This window comes from Aythya ferina, assembly GCF_964211825.1.
Source record: "Aythya ferina genome assembly, chromosome: 1".
Taxonomy (NCBI): Eukaryota; Metazoa; Chordata; class Aves; order Anseriformes; family Anatidae; genus Aythya; species Aythya ferina.
Window position 1 is genome coordinate 148683071 of NC_140296.1, and position 23497 is coordinate 148706567.

At 41.3% G+C, this 23497-nt stretch overlaps 1 protein-coding gene across 1 annotated transcript in view; it reads right to left on the reverse strand.

Moving 5' to 3' along the window:
* LOC311443188 (uncharacterized protein) overlaps positions 1-23497 on the reverse strand; it is a 289234-nt gene that overhangs the window by 55202 nt on the left and 210535 nt on the right. The window contains exons 12-14 of the mRNA XM_084533165.1: positions 15570-15655; positions 13793-13863; positions 10018-10159 (exon numbers count right to left, since the gene is read on the reverse strand). Of these exons, the coding sequence (XP_084389291.1) occupies positions 10018-10159; positions 13793-13863; positions 15570-15590 (234 nt within the window). The 5' untranslated portion in view covers positions 15591-15655. The remainder of the gene's footprint in view (positions 1-10017; positions 10160-13792; positions 13864-15569; positions 15656-23497) is intronic.

The window sequence follows — 23497 nt, forward strand, 5'->3', positions numbered from 1 at the left end:
TTAAAATTCATGAGCGTCTATGCCGCTGAATGCTTACTCCAGTGCTGCTATTTTCTGAGCCAAGCTAGCCATCACCGCAAAGAGTCGGAGGTCTGTCAGGCCATCTGTTACATAATAGTCAACAATCTCAAAAATCTGGGGAAACAGAGATGGCGAGAGCAAAGATGATGAAGGGTTTAAAAAGAACAGATTGCTGCCTTGCTTGGAGGGGAGGGAGGAAGGGGGAAGGGAGAAGGGGGGAAGGCCGAATAATAAGCCCTGACGGAAGCAAAGACAAGCCCAATTAGCATAGCCAGCAAAACAATCCCCCAAAATATTAACTCTACTGACTAAGAAAGTTGAAAAGAGCACCAGGTCAGTGGGACAAAAAGAATGTTTTGGGGCAGGAAAGCTGAAGGAAGCACTGAAACATTACAGCTATAATTAAAGCTTTGCCATACACAACTAGGCACTAAAGTATCTTTGAGAATACCCTTTAAATCAGTGAGGAAGCCCACCTCAGATCTTTCTGTGTCTTGGTTTTATGCTCTGGTGTACCACAACAGTCAGTGCATTTTTTTCCTTCCACCTACATCCTTTTCTCCTTTCCCCTTTGCAAAGGAGGTGTTTGCCCATTTATAAGGCATCAAAATGATCAGAACTTGGAAGTAGGGCTCAGCTACATTATATATGTCTTGCCACATGGCCACATTTTAAACAGGACTAACCATATCCGGTGCAAAATGCTCTCAGGAGACATATTATCTAGTTAACAGCCTCTGCAGCCACTGAAATAGTACCAGCAATAGTACTGGCATGGTGAGACACCCAGCAGTATTAACACTCTGCTAACGTGAGCTCACTTCTCTTCTGCTCTCTTGGGCTTTGTCTGGCCCACTTGCTCCACTTGCTAATGTTTGCAGAGCTTACTACACCATAATGCCTGTGTCATTTTGGTTTTCCTGTTGTACTGGGACACGCCAGCCTGGGTGTACTACAGGTCTCATCACCAGACCCTTTGGAGCTCCCTCCAAATGGATGTCTGTTCAACATCAAGGTCCAGGTTTTACTCCTCCCCCCCCCCAGATTCTCTTAACACGAAAGTGAAACACCACTGGGAATTGAAGGCCTTACAGCAGCTTCAAGCAGTTGTTTCTGCCTGAAACAATGATGTGAAACAACAGTGAGGCTTTTCTTTTGACTTTGTCAGCCCTCTTTGTCTTTTGGGGGCTGACTGCTGCACTCAGGCCTTCTGTGGCCTCTCACAACATGAAAACACAGAATCTGAACTCCTGCAAAGTTCATATGCTTGAGTGTCTCTTTGGACTGAACTGGAGGCATGCATGTTCCGTTGCACAGGTGCTTTGTTTTATTATCCTCTGAGTTTTGTAAATAATTTTTAATCTATAGCACAAAACACAATACATGGCTGCTGAGGGAGGCAGAGGAAAGGGATTTTTTTCGAACTGTACGTATACAAGCAACTAAAGATGTAAGGATAATTTTGCTGGTTAACTTTTCATAAGGTAGTAACCATTGCCAAAGCAAACACATCATAATGGCAGTAATTAAAATCTGTTCTCATTTGTTCATTGTCATTACTATAGGGAAAGGTGGTTCATTAACTGAGATCCAAGTTTATGGTGTAATGCATCCCTCTTAGCGGTATTAATGATTCATACATGATAATGCTGACAGATGGAAAAGATGAACCTTACAAGTCTGATAAAAATAAACAATAAATGCTGCCGAACTGGATTGTCATCATGCAACATGAGTTGTATAATGATGTTAACACTGGCGCCTGCCGTAGAGCCAATGCTTCAGAATACTAACATCAAGCCACTTGATATGTGTTTGATGTCTAAACAAGTCACATCCTTTGCTGTAGGAAGAAATTGCAAGAGGGACTGTCTTTAGGGCTCCAAGTTTCAGATAAAAATCTGCCCAGATGAATTCCATGCAAAATAATTTGTCCGAAAGACTTTCTTCTTTTAATTTTATGAAATACATGGTTGGAGCCTTTTTAAAGAGAACACATCCAAATAACTTGGTCCCTGCTATAGTGCTAAAGCCTTGTCTAACATTTCGTGCTGGGAATGCAAAGCAGGGCACCACGTACAGTAGTACAAATAACACTTTATTTACAGTTTCATGGCTTTCACATTTCCTGTCTCCATAATCACTTCCTACTAATTTCCTTCTGTTTTGTTTGAAATGGTAGTCTTTTCAAAGAAAGTGCCCAAAGAAACAACGCCTTTGTAAGGTTTGGATTAAATCATGGAGGGTTTTATACTTTTTTTTCTTGATGTCTGTATTTCCTAGGACCGGTTTTCTGTATTAACAGAGTTTGTGCTGTATGTCTGCTCGGTTCAAACAGGATCATGATAAGAGAACTGCAAAAAGGCCAGCAATGAAGGGCAGAAGTCTCAGCTGGAGGAAGCTGGCACAGTTCCACTGATGTACATCAGCTACAGACCAGAATCATTTGAAGAGCCAAACATTTTAATGCTGGACATGAAAATGTTTCATGCACTACTACCATAGAACTTGGAAAATGTGTTAATACTTGAGCATGTACAAAACATTTGGATATAATCAAATATTTCTGTCATAGAAAGTAGATAAAAGCAACAAACAGAGATGGAATGTATAGGGAAGCCAGTTAGGTATGAAATTAAATCCACATAGTATTTGATACATTTTTATCTTGCTTAGTGGTTTCAGTTGCCTAATGAGTAACATCTCCTACAGCTATATTTAGATTCCTCTACATTAAGCCAAGTTGGCTGACCAGAATTGGACAGATCCCAAATTTCCTGTCACTTTTGCAAATGCTGCTACCAATCAAAAAGGAAAAAAATCTGTGCAAAGACATAACATTAAGTCACATGAGTAGACTGCTCCCTTAGTGTTTCCTCTTGGTCCAGTCCCAGCTACTTTGCCAAAATTGTATATATAACAATCAAAGTGAAACCCCCATTTCCATTGCTGATGTTTGGACCTTCCCTTCTTTCAGAGTTTTGACTATTCCCCAGACCTTCCAAACCCTTCACAACACTGATACTCCCAAAATTCTACCATTAAATAAATCCAAAGGAGTCCTGTGCTGCCACCACACATGACTTCTTGTCTGTTCCAGTCAATCATGTCTGACTGTTACACACTTTCCAAAATGCAGTCAAGGATTATTTGCTTTTTTATGTGAATAGCACATATCTTTGACTATTTGGTTTTGGATATCAAATATAAAGTGAAGAAAGAGAAGAAAGATGTACTATTTCATTTATTAGCTGGCTTATACATGTACTATAAAGATGCACTATTTCATTTATTAGCTGGCTTATACATGGAATGGTTTAAGAAAGGAATATCTCCCAAATATACCAGTGCTTCTGTTTGTCAAAGCACCTTCCTTTATTTCAGGGGATCTTTGACCTACCAAGTATTAAAAATAAATGATGGTGGTATGATACTGGAAATATGTGCCACTCTTTCTCACATTTCTTTCAATGAAAGAATATGTTGGCTTTGCTTACTCCTTAAGTCATTGCTTCTGAAGCAATAACTTCTTTCAAGATCATCAAAACTTGCCAGCAGTTCAAGTACCCATCTTCATCAGTATCAGCCTGGAAAGACACTCACAATATTAGTTTTCAGAAAATTAGCCACTTGCCTCTGGGCAGAACTCCAGTGTCTCAGAAGTGTAGCTTTGACAATGCATGGTTAATCTCTGCTTTCATTCTCAAGCTGAGGGAAACCCTCAAGAACTCTCACTCTTTGCCTCCACTGAGCAAAGAAGCACAGTACTTTAGCTTTTTGTGGCTCCACAACACCTTCTTCACCAATTAGTCATTTCCGGATATATAACACAACAACATTGAATTAGAATGACTTTGAAAATTCAAATATAAAGAAATGCTGAAAGAAAGGAGGAAGTTGCCATTGCAGTCTATGACTTGGCATTATACAGTACTAACATGGAACCTAATCTCACCAGACTTTATATAGATACACATATTTTCGTTAAGTTTCTCAGTGAGACAATGTATCAGTTATATTTAGGCACTGTAGAACCTAAGTGTCTTTATAATCTTCTGGAAAAGACAGATAGATAGAGAAAAAATATTTGAACAAGCAAGAACTGATTTTTTTTCAGCCTCTTTTACCCAAACCAACTTTTTACATCAGTCATTCACATAGAAGACTAATACCTTTTTCTATTTTGTCACTTCAGCTGTTTTCTTAGCTATCTTTCTCCAACCAAGTCAAAGAGGTCTCCCATTTACCCCCTGACATCTCTCTGCCCAAGACTCCTTCTTCCCTTCCCCTTCCCCTTTCTCTTTCCCTTCCCCTTCCCTTTCCCCTTCGAAGTCTTCCTCTGTCTTCAGAAAGTGTCATCCTCTGCCATTTCAACAACACCTTCAAGGTTGCCGCTAAATCTATCAGGCCTGGCCACAGCAGCTAGGAGAGGAAGAAACTGTGTAAGTCCCAGATACACGATGGAATAATTCAAGACATCCTCAAATAAATAGCATAACACCTAACACGGAGCTTCGGTGCTTACCTGCCTAGTTGTAAGTAGCACCCAGAACTTGACTGAAATAGACATTGTGATAATCTACAGCAGTCTTACTATATTTGAAAGATCTAAGTCACACAGAAGATGACAGTCATGTCTGCATCACCAACTGAAGGACAGCACAGGTCCCAGAGCTGATGGAAACCTGAACTGGTAAATCCACATGTTCCAGTGTGCCACTGCCTAAACCAACCAGCATGGATCTGGGAACAATTTATCCACAGCTAGGGCAGTGCTGAGCTTGACTCCACAGACCTCATCCCAGGACAGGATGTGTACCTTGTAACAAAGCTGTTAAGTTTCTGGGCCTGATTTGCTTCACACTCAGATGGATTAGCTTCCTCTGTAACATAGATCATTACACACCCTATTTTGAGGTTTCCATGAATTAGATAAATCCATGTACCCAGTGGATAAAATTAATGATGGTGGAATGTTCTTCTGTTACACCTGAAGTTTTATCAGTTTCATCTGTCTTAGACCGACATACTGACATATATTTCTCTTATAGGATTAATATAAAATATTCCCTCTTCAGATTCATCAGTCTGCCTAGGACCTGGTTTGGGATTGTGAGCTTTCTTAAAAGTTTGTATTTACTCTTCCCTTTACTGGTTCTCAGGGAGTTAAAGCAGATGTGAGATCAGTTTTATGTCATTCTAGGGGTGGATAAAAATGCTTTCCTGAAGAAGAGCTTAAGTAGAGGCAGGATTGGTCTCTTAAAGACTTTTATCAGCCTCCATTGGTGCTTAGAGCCTCCCAAAATAATCAGTAATGGCAATTTTTAAAAATTAAAAGAACTCACTCCATGCTAAACGCCATTCTTGTTCACAAACTAGGAAAGGCTTTTGTAGGAAAAGGGTATAAACTGCTTCTGTAATAGAAAGAACATGTTTTGTGCTTTATGGAGAGAGAGAGATTTAGAAGGTAATATGAAGGCACTCTATTCTTCTCACAACCACAAAGTTGTTGATTCCCTCCCCTGCTCTCAAGTTCAACAGCTGCACTGACTTGTACTTCTGGTTCAATCAAAACTATAATATAGCAATAGCATTAAGGGAAAGAAGTACAGAAAGGAGGCCTAGAGTGAAAGAGCAGTGTCAGAATAACTTGAAACTTGAGTACACTGCTTCAATAAACTTTATATCCCAAGTAAGAAACTTGTAAGGCTGAGAGCTCAGCAAAACCCTTCAAATATGCCTTTGATCTGTTCAGATGCTCAAGGGAGAGTCGAGGGTCAGAGAACTGGCACCCAAGGGAGCCATATCCAGAGCAAGGTGCTTTGCAGATCCCCACTGAAGGAGCAGAGGGGCAGAAGCTGTGTGGGAGCTGTTCTCCAGCTGTGGAGAGATGCAGGCACTTTGCTGCAGCCCTAATATTTCACACCCTGGTCCAGGCTGCAAGACAAACAAACCGGATGTTGTTTCAACTGTCTCATTTGACATGGTCTAACATTACAAGAAGCAAAAGAAAACCTTAGCACCCTCTCCCGCCCCCTCCTTGAACCAATTGAGCTGTCACTGTCTGCACAGAAAGTGATTGTTCGGTCGAAAACACATTTCAACCCAAAGCAAACTGAACAGTCTTGAAAAGTGGGGTTGCCTTTTGTGCCTCCCGTCCAAGGAGAGTGAAAGGCGGCAAGAGGAGAGGCAGGAGGGAGGGAGGTGACCATTTCTCACTGCCAGCACTGCCTGCTCCATAGCCTACCCTTGGCAGGCAGCCTCAGAGGCAGTGAGCTCTGGCCTTCCCAGCAGGGTGAGCAGTCCTGTGCCGGCAGTGGCAGATGTGCATGGGGAAAACGTTTGGAGGGAGCTGGAGGAAAGCAGTGGGCTTTCAAAAGCAGAGCTTTGCTAAGCAGTGGGTCACAGCCTTTGGTTAAAGTTTATCTTCCAGAGATTGGTAGCTTAGCAACAAGATTTTTTTCCCGTTTGCTTTATGCACACAGAATAAGTAACATCAGGCATGTCAGAGCACAGATATGTGGGGAGAATCACCAGGGGACCACAATTTCCTGCACTCTGTGCTGCAGAGACAGGCAGGGATAACCCTCTCAGGCAACATGCTGCTGTTCTTCACACATGAGAATGAGATTGCTAGGAAACAGAAAGGATTTTCCAGATCCTATCCAGGATGAAGTCACCAACTATACTATCCAGGATGAAGTATTACCAACAAATGATGCTAATAGCCTAATAGCCTGTTGTCAGGTTTAAAGATTATTTCCATGAAGTTTCCTTTATGGAGATAAATTCTTTTTTTGAGGAGACAACTTTTGTGCCTCTGACTACTAATGTTCACTTCAATTTGGGTGTAGTATAATGTAATATCTGAGATAAAATTAGAAAGAAAGAGGAAGTCATATATGCAAGTAGCAAGTATCTGCTCCAACATCATACAAACTGGGGATATGTAGCTTCTTGTCCTTTTGGATCATAACTGGACTATTGATCTCTGTGCCCATTCAACATCTTCCCAGGCAGAAGATTACTGTACTTTAGATTCAGTACTGGATATCAGCAGTACATCAGTTCCTTCATTCAATGCCTTGAGAACCTCCGCACAAAACTAGTATTCCTTTCTGTTCAATCCAGTAAGTATTTTGATGGCTGACTACCAGTAAATTTTGCAATCTCTCAAAAGAGAAAGTACAGCAGCAGAAAGGAAAGGATACCATAATTAACCACTTTATCACAAGCTCAGCTTCTTGTTACATGTTTACATCCCTTGCCAATACTAATGAATTCCTTATCTAGTAGCACAAGGAAAAGCACACACTACACAGCCGAAGTCTGAGGGACAGCTCTGGCACTGCTGCACAGGTCACCCTCTACTCCATTGAGTTTTCACCCCCCAAATGGTGAGAGGTTAAAATTCTCCAGCCTTTTTGCTGTACAGCAAAAGTTAAGCGAAACAAGGCAGGGATGCCCTACATCAGCAGATGCTTGAGGAACCATGCAGTGCTCCCTGTGCACCAGTAAGGCATGCAGTGAACAAGGCTTAGCACAAGGACAGTCCTTTTAGAAACTTTGAAAGAGAAGCAGACTGAGCAGAGCTGCCCTCCCTAGCCAGACAAATTTGTGCAAACAGCCCTTGGATCACAGGCTGACATGGGTCTTACTGACACTGGCAGCACCATGGGGTCATTTCCACACAGATGATCTGGGCCTGGCAGCATGTTAGGAACTAAGGCTTTTGTTAGAGTCTGCCACAAAGATTTCACTGTTTGGAAGTGTGTTAGAGTAAGCTTGATTTTCACAGAGAAAATTGATGTATCTGTATGACAGGAAAACACTTCCTTCTTCAAACACAGACATCAAGCTGCCTTTCATCACGTCTTGGAGAAGACCTTTGCAGTAAAATATCATGGAAAGAAAGTAACTGAAAGAGGACATTCTCAGCTCATGAGTTCTCACACTTTTACCTTTCCAATTTTCTCCCCCATCCCACCTGGGTAGAGCAAGCAAGAGACTGTGTGGTGCTCAGCTGCCTGCCAGGGTGAAGCCACAACAATAGAAAACCACTGGGTTCAGGTTGCCAATTCCAAACATTCAAAAGTGTTAAAGCAGAACCTCCAAATCAGAAGTCTTGTGAACATGTCGCAGTTAACTGAGCCGCCTGTAAGGCCAACCCAAAATTCTCACTTTAACCCTACATAATGCTGTCTAATGCTTTTCACTTGTTCCTGCCTTCTCCGTTTCTTGCAAGCTTATTCTCTTGTGTAACTCTTACCATCTCTGGCCTTACATGGGAACCACTGGGATGGGAAGGGGAATGTGACAAATCTCTACTGTACCAGGCACTAAGAGAAATTTCTCCCCTAAGAAATGTGCAATTTGGGATAAAGCACAAGAGTGTCTTGTGTCTGGGACCTGGAACTGGTGCCCAAATTAATCTCACCCAAAGTTTTCAAAGGGTCAGAATGTGGGAGTGAATGTTCATCCCCAAGGAACTGCACTGGATTCAGAACTGCCCACCTATCAGATGCAAATTTCTGTAAGCAATGATCCATGCCATCAACAACTAAAATTTTAGGACTAGTCTTATTTTCCTGAAAGATTTGTTTATTAAACCAAACTGTGATGTTTTCGCATATCTGTTAAAGGGCCTTTCATCTCTACAGCAAGGCAAAACCCCCTTGTTACTCAAAATACAGCAAAACGGTGTCCTCACCATAACATAAAAGAGACTACTCTCATTCAGCAACACCATTTCTTAAAAGCACAGTCCCAATGACAAGAATTGGCACCCAAATTCAATTCCAGATACAAAATTCTGAAAGAAAATCAAATCTCACAATTATAATTATCCCATCTTTACTCCAACCATTCTATGATTCTATGACAAGAAGAAGAAAAAAAAAAAAAAAAAAAAAAAAAAAAAAAAAAAGAACATGGAAGGACATGGAAACAGAATATCTTTTGTCACAGCATATTCAGATTTATCAAAGTCAGAAATATTTACAAGATGAAAGAGTCCTGTAGCCCCTTCCCTCCTGCAGACCAGCAGTACCAGATTCAGGTTAGCAAACAGCTGGCAGGACAAGCAGTCATTCACTTGGCAAAAGGTTATAAAGCACCAGAGAGTGATCTGTTTCTCACAGCATTGGGAGTTCCTGATGACAGGGGGGACAAAGCTGAGGTGAATGTCCACAGGGTCCTATTTCAGAATTAATAGTAGGAATTTCTGCTGTTAGATAGGGACATGCCAAATGCAGGTGACAGAAGAGGAGGAATTTCATGTGAGAATAGACAAGCGAGAGATAGCTATGAGCCAGCAATATGATATGGATATGAACTGTATGATGTACGGTCTGTTGTGGGGTATTTCCAGTAGAGAATCAGTAGTAAGTAGCAGTGGAAAGACCTGACGTGTCATGAGGCCTGGAGCTCTGGTTACCCCCTTCCAACTGTCAGGGCCTGACAGAGCATGGTTGGGTAAACTTGCTGATCAGACTGCATGGAAAGAACTGCAAGGAGCCCAGTCAGGGCCTCGACCCGTTGGCCCATGAGCTGCGTTTAAGCTCTGACACTCACCCTTGGACCCCGCCTGAGCTACATTGTTGACCCTGACCTGCACACTGACTTCTTGGCTTGACCTCAGACCTGCCTCTCTGCTGTGACGTGTCTGCAGCCACTAGACTGTGTCCGAACACGGGGACTGCCAGCAGACCTGCCGTGGGACAGGGCCCTTGTCAGCCACACCACTGCCATGTCCACCCTGCTCCTCTGCCCATGCTGCACTCCAGTGCAGGAGGAGATGCTCAACCTGGCACAGCAAGGCCAGGAGACTGGCAGGGCTTGTTTCGATCAGCCTTGCAAAAGCATGGATGAGGTGGAGAACAGCTGCCTTAGTGTATACCTCCAAGGTAAACAGGAGGAAATAGGAAAAAAGTAAACTAACAGACAATGCTGGCAGGAAAACAAATGTAATCTTGGAATCAGGCACAGATTTCTTACCAGCAACAAAGTCAGAGTCTTGAAAAGCCTGCCCAAGCAGCTCACAGAGGAGATGAAATGACACTGAGAGTGAGGGCCAGATCCGAGGTCCCATTGGTGCAGTGCCCAAGGGAGCGCAGCAATGCTCAGGGCACCCCTGGGGCTGGAAAAGGAAGGATGCCTGTTCAGACCAAAGTGCTTCTCCTGACTTGCCCTTTCACCACACTGCTTTGTGTCACATTTCTCTGCTTCCATGCTTCCTTCTCCATTCCTGGCTTTGTGACTCCACCATAGCTGGCTAAGGTGAAGGAGGCAGAAGTCCCCATTTATCGTTTTTGTAAAATTCCTCCCTCTTTTAAATTCTTCTTTTAATACTTGGCACTACCATGCTCATTTTAGGAGCATCCGATTCATTCCCATCTTTACCTAGTGAATACTCAACCTAATTATGCCCAGCATGCTCGTCGCAATCAACCATTTACTCTGTACTGTTTTCTCACATGGTGAGCTAAAGAGAAAGCCCGAGTCCATGTTTGAAATCCTCATTCAAATACTGCTTTCAGTCAAGTAGTTTAAAACTGCTTTTGCAGAGGGAGGGAAGAGAGAGGAGGGTTGGGGGAGCATGGTCTTGTGTTTGGTTGCTGCTACAGTGCTGGAACAGCACAGGGAAGGAAGGGCCTGGTTTTTGCTATCCATAGTAGGGAATTTAATTTAAGGCTGGTGTGTTGCTGGTTGGAAAGACACATTAAATACCCAGATGCAAGTGCAATGGGTACAGAGAAGAGCAAAATAAATACAGGATATTGGCTCATCTATTCAGAGGGCTGATTTCCCAAACCTGGCACATTCAGGATTCACTGCCTGCCCTGATTTTGTGTGTCACTGATTTGGCTAGGATCTAAACGCAGAGCTTCACAGTTATTGAACCACTGTCCCAGACCCAGCCAAGGCTGAACACAAAGCAGGCCTGAACAAACCAGCAGGCAGACTACAAAGGAAAAGCAATTGTTCTGCTTAGCAGCAGCACTGTTTCTGCTATGCTTAGCATCAGAACAAGTTAATTTGGGAGCACAATCTTCTTAAAAGGAAGTGTTGCTCAGCCCAGCATCCCTAGGTCTCATGCAGCGTGCTGCCCTTTTCACCAAGCATGAGCTGTGGATGCTACTTGCAATGTATTTTTATGCTGTGCAAGTCATATAAAAGCTTCTGATAACAATCGGCTCTCTTAAACCTCTGATTGGCATCTTGTTAAAAACTGGCATCATGTTTGCCTGTCATCATTGGCTCACAAGGAAGCTTCTGTCATGATTTAATAAGCAAGGGGAAGGATTTTACTGTTAAACACAAAACAATACACTGCAGTATCAAAACACCAATAAGTTTTTCCCCCAGTGGCCTTAGTCTAGAGTACTTGCTCCTAACTGCCCTTTCACAGACATAAAAACAGATCATCATCATTTAAAATCATGGCCAAAAAATAAACAGCAGAGCCTCTGAATGTGGGTAAGCTGCCCATTGATCCATCCTGGTTAATGGAGCTATAGAAACCACCGGTGTCTGGAGACTTGGCCAACAGCAGAGGAGCCCTCAGGGTGAATAAAACACCTTGGTGTAAAGGACTGCACCAACAGCACAGTACAGATGCTCATCTCCTCTCTGTAGGAAGGAAGGGAAAGGAAAAGCCTTGGCTTTTCCATCTCCAGATGCTTTCATATTTCCTGGGGGCAACTGACATAAATCAGAAATTTTCTTACTCCCCTAAGCCATTCAGGACACCCAGCATCAGGCTGCCAGAGCGAAGTAGCTTGCATTTTGCACTCACTGCTGGTTTAAGCTGTGCGCTCCTCAGCTGCATTAGCCACTCCTTTGCTACCCACGGCGAGTTATCTTTGTCCTCACACCTTTTTGTGAAACAACAGCACAGCAAAATGCTACCAAAGGAGAGCAAGCAGTGCCCAGGCCCACTCATTCCCACCTGCCAGTGAGCAGGGAGCTGCTCCAGGGAACATGGCAAGAGGGGGTGCAGCCTCTTCCCTCCTCCGCACAGTGGCAGAGGTCTAAATTATGCTCCAGCCTCATTCACCGGAGCCAGCCAGCTGAGCAAAAGCTGAATGGAGATGTCAGGATGCGGCCCTGTGAGGCGTGCGGGTGCCGTGCAGGGAGCCAGGGCCAGTGCTGCCGCTCTCCATGCCAGAGGAGCTGGTGTGGGGCAGAGGTACCCAGCCCGTGCTCGGGTGCTGCACACAGGAACAAAACGAAGGCTGGGTACAGCACCCTCACTCAAATAGCACCAGAAATAGTATCTTTTTTTTTTTTCCTCTTTTTTTTTTTCTCTTTTTTTTTTTTTTTTTTTTTTTTTTTCCCCACAAAACTACTGGCAGAGAAAGATACAACTTAGCATGAAAATAGGTATCAGAATAAGGCCTTGGCTGAATAGTCAGTACTCTGCATAATTCTCTCTTTTCATCCCATCAGCCTAGATCCTCTCCAAATATTCAGATCAAACTCTGCAGTGGAGCTCCAGCATTTTGGCCATTAAAAGTAAAAGCTGAAATGCCTGTATTCTGCCTCTATCATATCCCTCTATTTCGAATGAAGGCAGCTTTCTGATTTTGACCTGGGCTAATTGTGAAGACTCTGTCCCTGTCTCTGTCAGAAAGATCAAAAAACTGAAGCAGATATCTTTGCTAGGAAAGAGAAAAAAAGGAAGAAAAAAAAAAAAAAAAAAAAAAAAAGGAGAGAAAAAAAAGAAATATACCGTTTTAAGAAATGTGTTTAATTCCTCTCTATACTAGTATCCCATAGATGAAACATCTTACTCAGCCTTTGGCATATGTAAAATCATGGAAAGGGAAGGACACAGAGAAAACCAGAAGTCAGTATAAACTGTGGAATGATGTTACTGCCATTTAATGGTAAAAGTCCTTTTCAAAGATCCCAGCATGCATTACCCACTGTCTACATTTGAATGATGCATTGTTAGACAATGGAGAGGGCCAGCAGAGGGAAGCAGTCTAAAATTATAAATGAAAATTACAAATTACAAATGAAAATACAGAACAGGAGACAAACCCAACCATGCAATTTTCATTTTAACTCTCTGGGCAGTACAGTAAAAGGGCTAGCACACACTCCCATCAAAAGCAATGGGAATAACCATAAGAGCCATCTTTCTCAAATCACAGATGAATTCAAATGGGAAGAGGCACGCAACAACAAAAAAAATAGTTGTTAATGCATAAAACTACTGTATGTCTTCCAATAGCTGGACTCAAGAACCCTGGTTAAATACTGACTTTCTTTCAGAGTCAATCAGATAATAAGACCCCTTTAGAAGCACAGAATAGTTAAATTCATCACCATAATTTAATTGTAGAAGGTTATTAAAGAGCACTTCGACTCCCCTCCTGCTTCGGCGCTGCTTTTGTGTATTAAACTCAGACTAATCAAATTGCAGATTCCAAGAGTACTGTATTAGTCATCCCCATCCCTTTTAATTTGTTTAATGGCCTCCTTTTTTCTCCCCCCTCTTGTGTATGTGTTCTGACTGGCTGTGCAGCGCTTAGGCTCACGACATGTAAATAAAGAATGGATAGGGGAACAGTTCGTCAAAAAGAATAAAGCGTGCCTCCATTCTAAAGTTACATTTGATGTCAGCGTAATTCATGGGACGTGTACTGCAAGCAATGGTGCTTATTATTTCTGCTTAACTGTCTACAGACACAGGAGGAGAGGGGAGAGGGAGAGGAAAAAAAAAGGAAGAAAGAAAAGAAAAGAAGTCTGAATTTACACTTACCGCTTCAAAAGCCCTTTTGTACTTCGCCAACTTCTCCTGGCTGAAGATGCAGTATTTTGCCAAAAAGTCGACTGCAAGAGAGGACAAAAAAAAGGATAAAATAGTCCATAAAAGAACTCTTTTCCCCACTTTTCCTTAAGCATTTTTGTAAATGATGATAAAGAAAACTTTTTTTTTTTTTTTTTTGGTCACAACAATGCTGACCACAGAAACCTCTTCTTAAGGAAATGTCAGTTTATGGTTTGTTTCTTGTATTTTGTTTTGTTGTTGTTGTTGTTGTTTTCCTTACTCTTTCTTGTTTGGAAAAGTCTTTTCACCTGGCCCAGGGCACAAAGTCAAAGTTAGCTCTGAATAGGAGATGTTTAACATGTATAACACATAAGAGCTCCATCCTGGTGAGGCAGTAGTCTAGGAGCGTGGCAAGGGCTTGTTGTTGTTTGTTTTAAATGTCCCAGAAAAGGACCTCTTTAGACTTGAGTTCTGCAGAGCAGCATTCTCCGTATGTACTCCCAAGACCAGAAGTATCAAAAGAAACTGAATCCCTCTTGTTTTGTTCTAGTAAGATCAGAGAGGTATACCAACATATTTTTTCTAAATCATTTACCTGTATCATGGAAATGGCTCACCTTCTCCTATTTCTCCTTTCTTATGGAGATGAAGTAGGACGTGATTTCTGCCTCTCATTTATTACTATTTTTTTTTTGGCTTGCTGCCAGTGGGATGAGAAAATTGGAGGGAAATGTCAGATCATGATACAAACACAAAATGAATTCAAACATGAAAGAAACAGTAATGTCTCCAGGTAGTATTGGGTACAACATTTCTGCATTAAAACTCCTCTTAACATTTATTTGTTCCTTTCTAATTTCTTTCTCTGTATTCTTGGATTACTGTTTCTATCATTTCATCATCCTTCCCATCTTCAGTTGGAAGAGACTCTATTTTCACTTCAAGGGAATGAAGTGGCCAACTCAGGACCTGATGGGTAACAACCATTGGGATTCAGGTCTTCTAATTTCCTGCTCATTTAGACTGAGAACTGGGAAACACATAATAGTCTGCAAAAGGGGCCTGGAAAAACTTATGAATTATCATCATTATTATCAGTAACATTACTTTACTGTAAAGACAAAAGGAGTGTTTTGCAGTGTTGTAGCAATGTGGTATTCTGACTGGTATCTAAACAAGCTCGCAACATAAATCTCCCACTTCTTTTTAAAAGAGCACATTTGTCTTCAGGTTGTGTTTTGGGGCATGTGCAATAAAGGTTCCTCTTGGGGGGGAAGGCTCATTGTTTGCTTATAGCTGTGTCCTAAGCAGTACAAAAGGACAAAAAAAGAAGCCTAGATGCCATTGCTTCTTATCCTGTATGCTCCAGATGAACCAAATCTGTACAATAACAACAACAACAACAACAACGACAACAACAAAAATATCTTGGTTTTCCATGGCAAAACAGCAACAGAGGGTTCTATTTTGAGTACAAATCAACAGATGCTCCGAGATCTGTTGTTATTGCATGATGTACTTCTGAATTCCAAACTAAACTATGATACTTAAAGGAATGATAAAACTAATTTCTGACAAAATTAGTTTTACACGTATCTCTCTTATTGGCAGCATCTATGAAGGATTTAAGTCAAAAAGACCAACTGCACTAGTAGCCTAGCTTCTGGAAAAGTGTTGCACCACACTCAGTACTGAGCACTGCCCCAGGATCTAACACCTATGCTTCCTACAAGAAATTTGCAGAAGTTGCCCTCTTTTGTTTGCTCACTGAGATCAGTTTGGAAGACATAGATGTTCCAATCCTCTGTGAAATATCACTTATAGGATTATCTGCATTGGCGCCATCTGGTGATTCTGGAAAATATCAAACCATAAAAGAAAATGTGTCATGTTTGCTCTTAATAAAATCTTGACATTTCTTCTTCCTAAGTATTTCATAACATTGCCACCTCACTTCCAACTGAGTTGCTAACAAAATAGCTCCGTAACAATTTTGGGGGTGGAAAGAGGACAGACATTGCTCTCCTTTACAACCAGGCAAGCTTTAGTTCTTATTTAATCAACTTTTAAGGCTAGATTAGGCTCCTACATCATTTACTCATAAAGAAGTCCAAAGGATGTCACATATCCCTGTATAATTAATCCAATTAGCTGTACCTAGCAAGAGCAGAGTTCTCTGGAAGAATGTCCTGTGTTGATTTGAACCTGTCAGAACATGGAGAATCCCATATAGATGTATGATGCATATTTCTGAAATCAACGTTTGGCTTATATGTCACTTGAACTTGTGTTTAGTCTCAACAACAGCAGTCTTTGTAATGTTACAGTACTCTTCAGCATCTGGTCTTTGCTCCTTGTAAAATTACTTACACTCTCTAGTGAAGTTCATACTCAAAATTAATTAAGTGGAGCTCTGTCAGTATTTCTGTCAGACTTTTTCTACAATCCTTAAAGAAATTTTGATAATTCTTGTTTTCCCCTTCAAAGGGTGAAATCTTTTTAAAATATAGGCACCGAAAACATATGATCAGCATCACCAGTAGCACAGATCTCCACTTACTTACTATATTTCCCTCTGGTGTCCTGTGTGGCCAAAGGGACAAATAAAGAGTGCCATTTGCCATTCCAATTTTGGGCAGTAATTTTGACTTTAGGGAATGGGCTTTCTTCAGCCAGTCTCCTCATACATCTGTTTCTGTCTCTTTGTTTGTTCCCCTCCCATCCCCAGGAAGTTTCAAAATCACCGATCAATTTTGACCGAGTGCGACGGAGGCATAGAGGTTTGACAGGAATTAAGTACCTACAAGTTTCATGAAAATAGGCAGCAGAGAAGAGGGAGGGAGGGAGGCCCTATTAATTCCCTCATTGAGGGAAAGGCCCCAGCATGAGCTCAACCTTTGTTACAGCCCCGAAATCCACACGAGAGAGAGACCCTGGAAAGCAGCCATCATTAGTAGCGCCGCTCATGGAACCACCTGTTTAATTAATTATTCTCCTCCGTAAAGAACCGTTTAAAAACAGCTCCGTAGCTTTCAATATAAGCTTGCTTGCAGTGCCCCCAGTAGGAGTCATGGAGACTGAGGTTAGGGGAAACTGGGCCCCATGTGCTTTGTATTTCTTATAATAGATACCCCTAAAAGGCTGCTTTGGGCTCTGCAGACCCAAATGTGGGTCTGCCATATCTGTCCCGCTGTCACTCAGTACTTCACAGCCAGGTACGCTCTTGTGCCCTGCCACCCATCAGGCCTTGTTTTCCACTTCCCATCTTTATCAGAGAGTCCTGGTGACAGAAGTGACTACAGCCAAAGTCGTGTTCAGGCCCTCTCGCCATCACTATTCAGCTTGCATAGAGGTGAGGAAAACCTAAGAAAAATTAGCTGCCAAACTCAAAACAGATTTGTACTGAGCACGTCTGTGCTGAAACATTCCGTGTGATGAACTGGCCAGCTTTATGGCACTGTGAGAGAGTGCATCTCTCACACTGGACTAGTCAGTCACTTTGTGCAAATGCTGTGTCTGGACTCCAAAGTGTATCTTTGAAATATCTTAGCTTTGCAGCAACATAATTGAAAGGCTATTACTTTCTTAGGTACAAGTAGAATACTTTTCCCTAATGCTGAGGAATCAATAGACTATTTTTACTGAAAGCAGAAATCATTCTAAACAAGTATTTCGGAGAGGATTGCCAACTAAAATTTAATCCCATAAAGGGAAAAAAAAAAAAAAAAAAGCAGTGGCCCATATTGGAACACTTTTCTATTCTAGTATATGTTAAGATCCTACTTCAAAATGGCACTTAAGAGGAAGAATAAGACACATTACTGTCATGGAGAATGGGAAAATCAGTCTTTGTTCCTTTGTTATCAAGCTCCATTCCACCTGTAATATTTGCTCCATCCACACATTCGCACCTGTGTAACTGCTTCCTGCACTCCTCCTGCATGCTTCATTGGGTACACAGGATATGTCCAACAAAACAGGCATAAGCTTGAAGAGGGAAAGGGCCCACAGGTCAGTATGAGCAAGGGCAGTCAGGGAAAGGGCAAGCAAGATGTCAGGGAAATACAAGAGGATGCAGGACACACACAGACTGAGCTCCTGGGAGAGACTTGCACTGGGACCTCATGGCTACGCAGAGCTCACAGGCCACATCAGTGTTGGCAGCAGGTCCCCTTCCTGAGGAGGAGAAGGTGGGGTACTTTGCTTTTGTAAACTAAAAATCTCATACAGTAAATTTCTTCAATTAACATAGTATTTAAACTGAAAAGTCAAGTATTCAAAGGCTAGGAACTTAAAATACTACTGTGCCTCTGAAAGGCCACCTCATGATGCAAGGAGGATAAAAATGAGACTGTAGTGGCAATTTTAGCTTTGGCATTTCAAAATATTTCAAAACAATAATAATTTATTTAAAAAAAAAAAAAAAGGCAGCTGTAACAGTTAGTCAGTGCAACCTCTGTCCCTACCTACCTCTATAACTTCCACTTAGTTTGTAATTGCATGTGCTGCATGTTCTTAAAACATAAAGAAGATCTTGTAACATTTTATGAACATCAATGGATTAACCCTCTTAACCTTTCTTGAGCAACACATTATTCCCCTTTTACAGATAGGGAAATTGGGAGATTAAATAACATTTCCAAAGCCAGCAAACACAGTGGTTAGTAGACTCAGAAAATCACAGGTCTTCAGCATCGTGCTTTAACTGGAGACAATGTTCTCCCAATAGATTATCTGTATCAGAGCTTTGAAGGACATCAAACTACACCAGGCTGTCAATAGAGATAATGGAATAATCGGCAACTGTGTCTATGATGCTTTTCTTTTCAGGAAAGCTGGATTAGGATCTTCAGGAAATTAAGTAATGCTGTTGACTGGACAATCATTTCAATTCAAAAATTTCAATATGTTCATGAGAACAGATTGAAAGAAAACTACAAGGAAAAGAATAACAAGGGGATCAATTAAATGCTAAAACTTTACCACTTAAAAGGAGGTGAAGAAGAAATATGTACTCTCTGGCTTTGCTTTACCTTATGTTTGGACTTGGTCAATCTAACATCAGGGCTGAGAATGCAAACCTTCAAGTTCTCAGCTATAATTCTGAAATATCACCATGCAATATCACGACAATTCATTCAAAGAGAAATGTTTTCTAAATAGGGTTTTTCAACACTTGCACAGGTTTTCAATGTTTGCCATGATCTGTATGCAGTGCAGTAGATTTAACACATCATCACTGCTAGATAAAAGTATAGAATAAATTCAACAGTCTGTTAAGTCTGTACCTCCATGCTACAGATATAAAAGCAAGTTGATGTACAAAGCAACGCTGTTTCATATGAAATAGAAGACCTTTTTTCTAGGGTAAAGGGGTCCAAAGGGCACCTCCTTTTACAGGCTGCCCCAACAGACACTCCTGTAACTCCCAGGTGTGGCATCCAAGAGGCATTGTAAATAACTCACTTTATTCCCACTTAAAAAGAAATATATCTTATAAATTCAAGATTCAGACTTTGGTCTGAAACTAGTTTCTCTTCACTTCTCCCACTTTTTTCTCTTGTACACATACACATAAACGTAGATATCCTTATATTTTGGATACCTCTCCCTAGGTTATGCAAATGTTACCTATTCGCTGTAAATAAGGGTGGGACTGCCACAATAACAGCAAGGGACAGCTAGTCTGCAGTCCCTAGAGCTCTCCCTGTAACAGCAATGGCCAAGACTGAAAAAATTATGCCATGTATCACTGAATTCAACCTCCCTGAGCAGAAATGAGTAAAAGCAACCTATTAGATAAAGAGTACACAGGTAAGAGAAGCTTCTCAGTAAAGTGGAATATATCTGAACGAGAAAATGAAGGCCTATATACACCCATAATGTGCTCAACTAATGACGTCTGTTCTTAAAAATCCATTTCTCTCAAATCCCCACTCTTTTCAGAAAGGTGTATCTTTCTGACACCTGCTTTTGCTTTGCTGGCCCAGAAGCCCAATATAGTCATGCTTTCCTGCCATACGTTGTGTAAGTCAGTAAGTCAAGTTCATCTTCACTTTTGACAAAGCAGAAGTAGTCAGAAGTAGTCACCTTTTACATCCTCCTAAAGATTTTCCACTGTTTTTTAACATCACCTGGCTCTATATAAGGTCAGGCAGACTTTCCAATTTATGCTGCTTCTGTGTCATGCTTTCCTGGTTAGGCATAAGCATAAGAATTAGGATTTACAGACAGTTATTATGCTTTACGTCATTAGGTCTTAACTTTTCAGAGTGTATTAAAACTCTGTAGTATCAAAGCTTGTTATCTGGCTTTGCAATGAAGTTTTCTTCCAAAATCCTCTATTCAAAGAGCTGTGGATCATTGGACACTTTGCAGTTTCTTTGCATCAACAAAGTATCAGCAGAAAAAGCCTCTCAGTACATTGGTGATCCTACTTCATGAAAACAAACAGACAATCCAACTCATAACAGATATTCTCATCTCTGGCACTGATGTGAAGGATTACTAGAGAGCATGAGAGTGCTTGGGGGCTTAATTCTTCACTTGCATGAACTTCTGGGGTCAGCTGGCAAAAACTTGATCAAATCAAATCAATTCCAAGGCAGTGCCTGTCTTGTCAGGACAAAATGGGAAGCCTTTTGTTTCTGTGGGACTCAGCCCTTATCAGCTCATTCTGTCACTCATACTTCCTCAGCCCACTTGCAAATCCTCCTGGATTTATTGCAGATGTATGAAGCTTGCTGGAAATAATAGTACAAGCAAAGAGGCTAGTCAGCTATCGACTCCAAGCTCTGGGTAATACCAATGGGAAATTATTCACACAAAAGGTGCGCTGGGGTGACAAATGAAGAGAGCGCTTTGGCCCATTGAAGATGCTAGGAGCTCGGACAATGCTAACACACTAATACCAAACAGCTCGCTTTATCTGATTACATACTGAGCGCTTGCCGGTTCCCTCCCCTTCCCCGATGCCAGCACCCTGCCCACCCCCATACACTTTCCCTTAAAGGACACAGGTTGCTTTCTTATGTGCAGTGTACCATGAAATGGTAATCTAAAGCAGGAGCGTGTCTAAAAAACAATTGAACTCCACACAAAACAATTGTCTTCCTTCTCCTCTCCTTCCCAAAAAGACATCTTCAATGTTTAAACATAGCAACAACAAAGCATTCCTCAACAAAATGGGAGGAACATGAGCAGAGATTTATGCTGGGCTTTCCCATATTGTCCACCCATACCACTGAGACAATAAAATATTTTTTTGCCTGTCTTTAATATTTGAGAATTTCCTCCATCCCCTTTATTGCATACTCACCCCTCTCTTCTTTACTCTTTTTTTTTTTTTTTTTTTTTCCTTTCTGAAGTGATCATCAATGCATTTCTAAAGGGTATCCTACAGGGTTTCCAGGGAAAGACCTATTTGGTCCCTGAGTCAGTTAGTAAGTAGTATAGATCATTTCCCCAACAGCACTACCACATTTTCCCCCAGGAAAGAATGCTCAAAGCCAGCATATGCTAAGCCTCTGAAGACCCGACTGACCAGGCTTTTTTGGGTGAGTCACACAATGATGGCATGGTGGCAACATCTAGGTGTACTTCAAAGGACCTGGGAAATGTTGTGCTCACTTGAATGGGGCTGAGGTCTTTAATCAAACAGTGAGTAGTTTTGGAAGTCTGCTTCCCTAAAGCTCACTAAATACTTTGAGTTAAATCAACACAATGAAAATTTTAAATTATAAATTTTAAATTATATCAGAAACAAAAGAAATCCTAAAGATGGCATAAGTGTACTGACACTTAGAAGAAAGGATATAAACGCCAATAATAGCAATAAAGAAAACTCAGAAGTGCTCAATATATATCCCTTTGGTGTAATTAAAAGAAGAAAAACAAACCACTACACTGAACTCACTGATGTAATGAAATCATAGGATGATCATGAAGTGCCCTTCACTGCAATAATAGCTTACAGGGGAATTAAAAAGCAGACACAAAAGTTAGACATCATCCAACCCAGAAAATTGTTTCAAAGAATTTTGACAGAAATTAGAGCATTTCTTAGGCTCCTCACTAACCAAACACTGAGGAAGCACCAGAGCTAAAAGGAAAGATAATATTGTGCCACTGTTTAAAAAGGGTAAATGGCACGACCCAGGTAATTATAGACCTGTCAGCTTGACATCAAATCCAGGCAAAACAGTACAGCAGCTGATAAGGGATTTGATTAATAAAGAATGGAAGGAGGGAAATATAATTAATGCCAGTCAACACAGGTCTATGAAAATAGATCTTGTCAAACTAACTTGATTTCTTTTTTGGATAAGATTACTGGTTTGGTTGATATAGGTAATAGACTTAGGACTTCAACCACATATTTCACTCCATATCATATGAAATTTTGATTAAGAAACCAGAATGACACAAAAGTATCATGGCACTTATTCAGTGGCTTTAAAACTGGCTGACAGGTCTAAAAATGTAATTACAAATGAAGAACATTTATTAAGTTTTATCTTGGCCCACCTCTATTTAACATCTTTGATGCAGAAGAAAAACTTGTCACTAATGAAGACCAAAGAGGGCCAGTTGCTCAGGAGGATGATAAATGATTAAGCAGCTTTGTTGCTGATCCAGAGTAATCTGGATAGTTTAGCTAGCTGAACACAGGAAAGTAATACATACTTTGAAGTGACCAGATATGAAGACTTCCTAATACAAAGATCCTTGGGTCATCATAAATAGTCAGGTGGACATGAACTTCCAGCTCAATAACATGGCCAACAGTTCTACTACAACTTCACATGAATAAATAACAGAATATGAATGAGGCCTAGATTTTTGTTACATTACTTCTAGCTAGAAACAAACTCACTGGAGATACTCTTAAGGCCTGATTTCCTGACCATGTACACTGAAAAGACTCAAGCTCCACTCTAAGTGCCCTGCCAGTACTCAGCTGGTATGGAAGGCAGTGCCACCAGGATGACACCTCTCTCTTATTGCATTTTTCATCCCCCCTCAATATTTTTTCCACTTGAAGCTGCCCAAATTGTCTAAAATGCCTACAACGTGGCCAGGTCACCTCTACCCACGTTGATGATATCCTACCATCTCTCATGAACATGTTCCTGCTGTGGCTGTCTCCTTCCCCAAGATCCTAGACTCCATGGCCTGGGCTTCCTCTTGTTCTCAACATGAGGCCCATACCCTTTTCTCCATTTGGGTGATGTAGAAAATTTGTAGACATCATTACAAATTTGCCAACATCTTTCTGAAAAAGAACCTGTGCGAGCAGCTTGTTGTCTGGGTGGTCCAACATGTACAGAGACCTAGAATAGTCTGAGTACACATTAAAGGCCTGTTGTGTGTGTGACTGCCCAGGTGAAGACACATTTTCACACAGGAAGCCCTTGGAAATGGGCAGTGTTAACTTATCTTTGAAGTGATATGAATGCCAACAACATGAAAAGCAGTACAATCCCATCTTTTTACTCCACTTGAGAAGAGGCCAGAGAAAAGCCACTCCACACAATGTAGAGTGATGCTCTTTTCAGTATACAAGCACTGAAGAGTCTCTCTTTATGACACTGAGTGACACATCAGACATACTCTGAGAAGCATCCTGAAGCACCCATCACTTCCAGAATGAAGCCAGAAAGCTAATCCAAAGGTCTTCATTTATGGAACACTTCA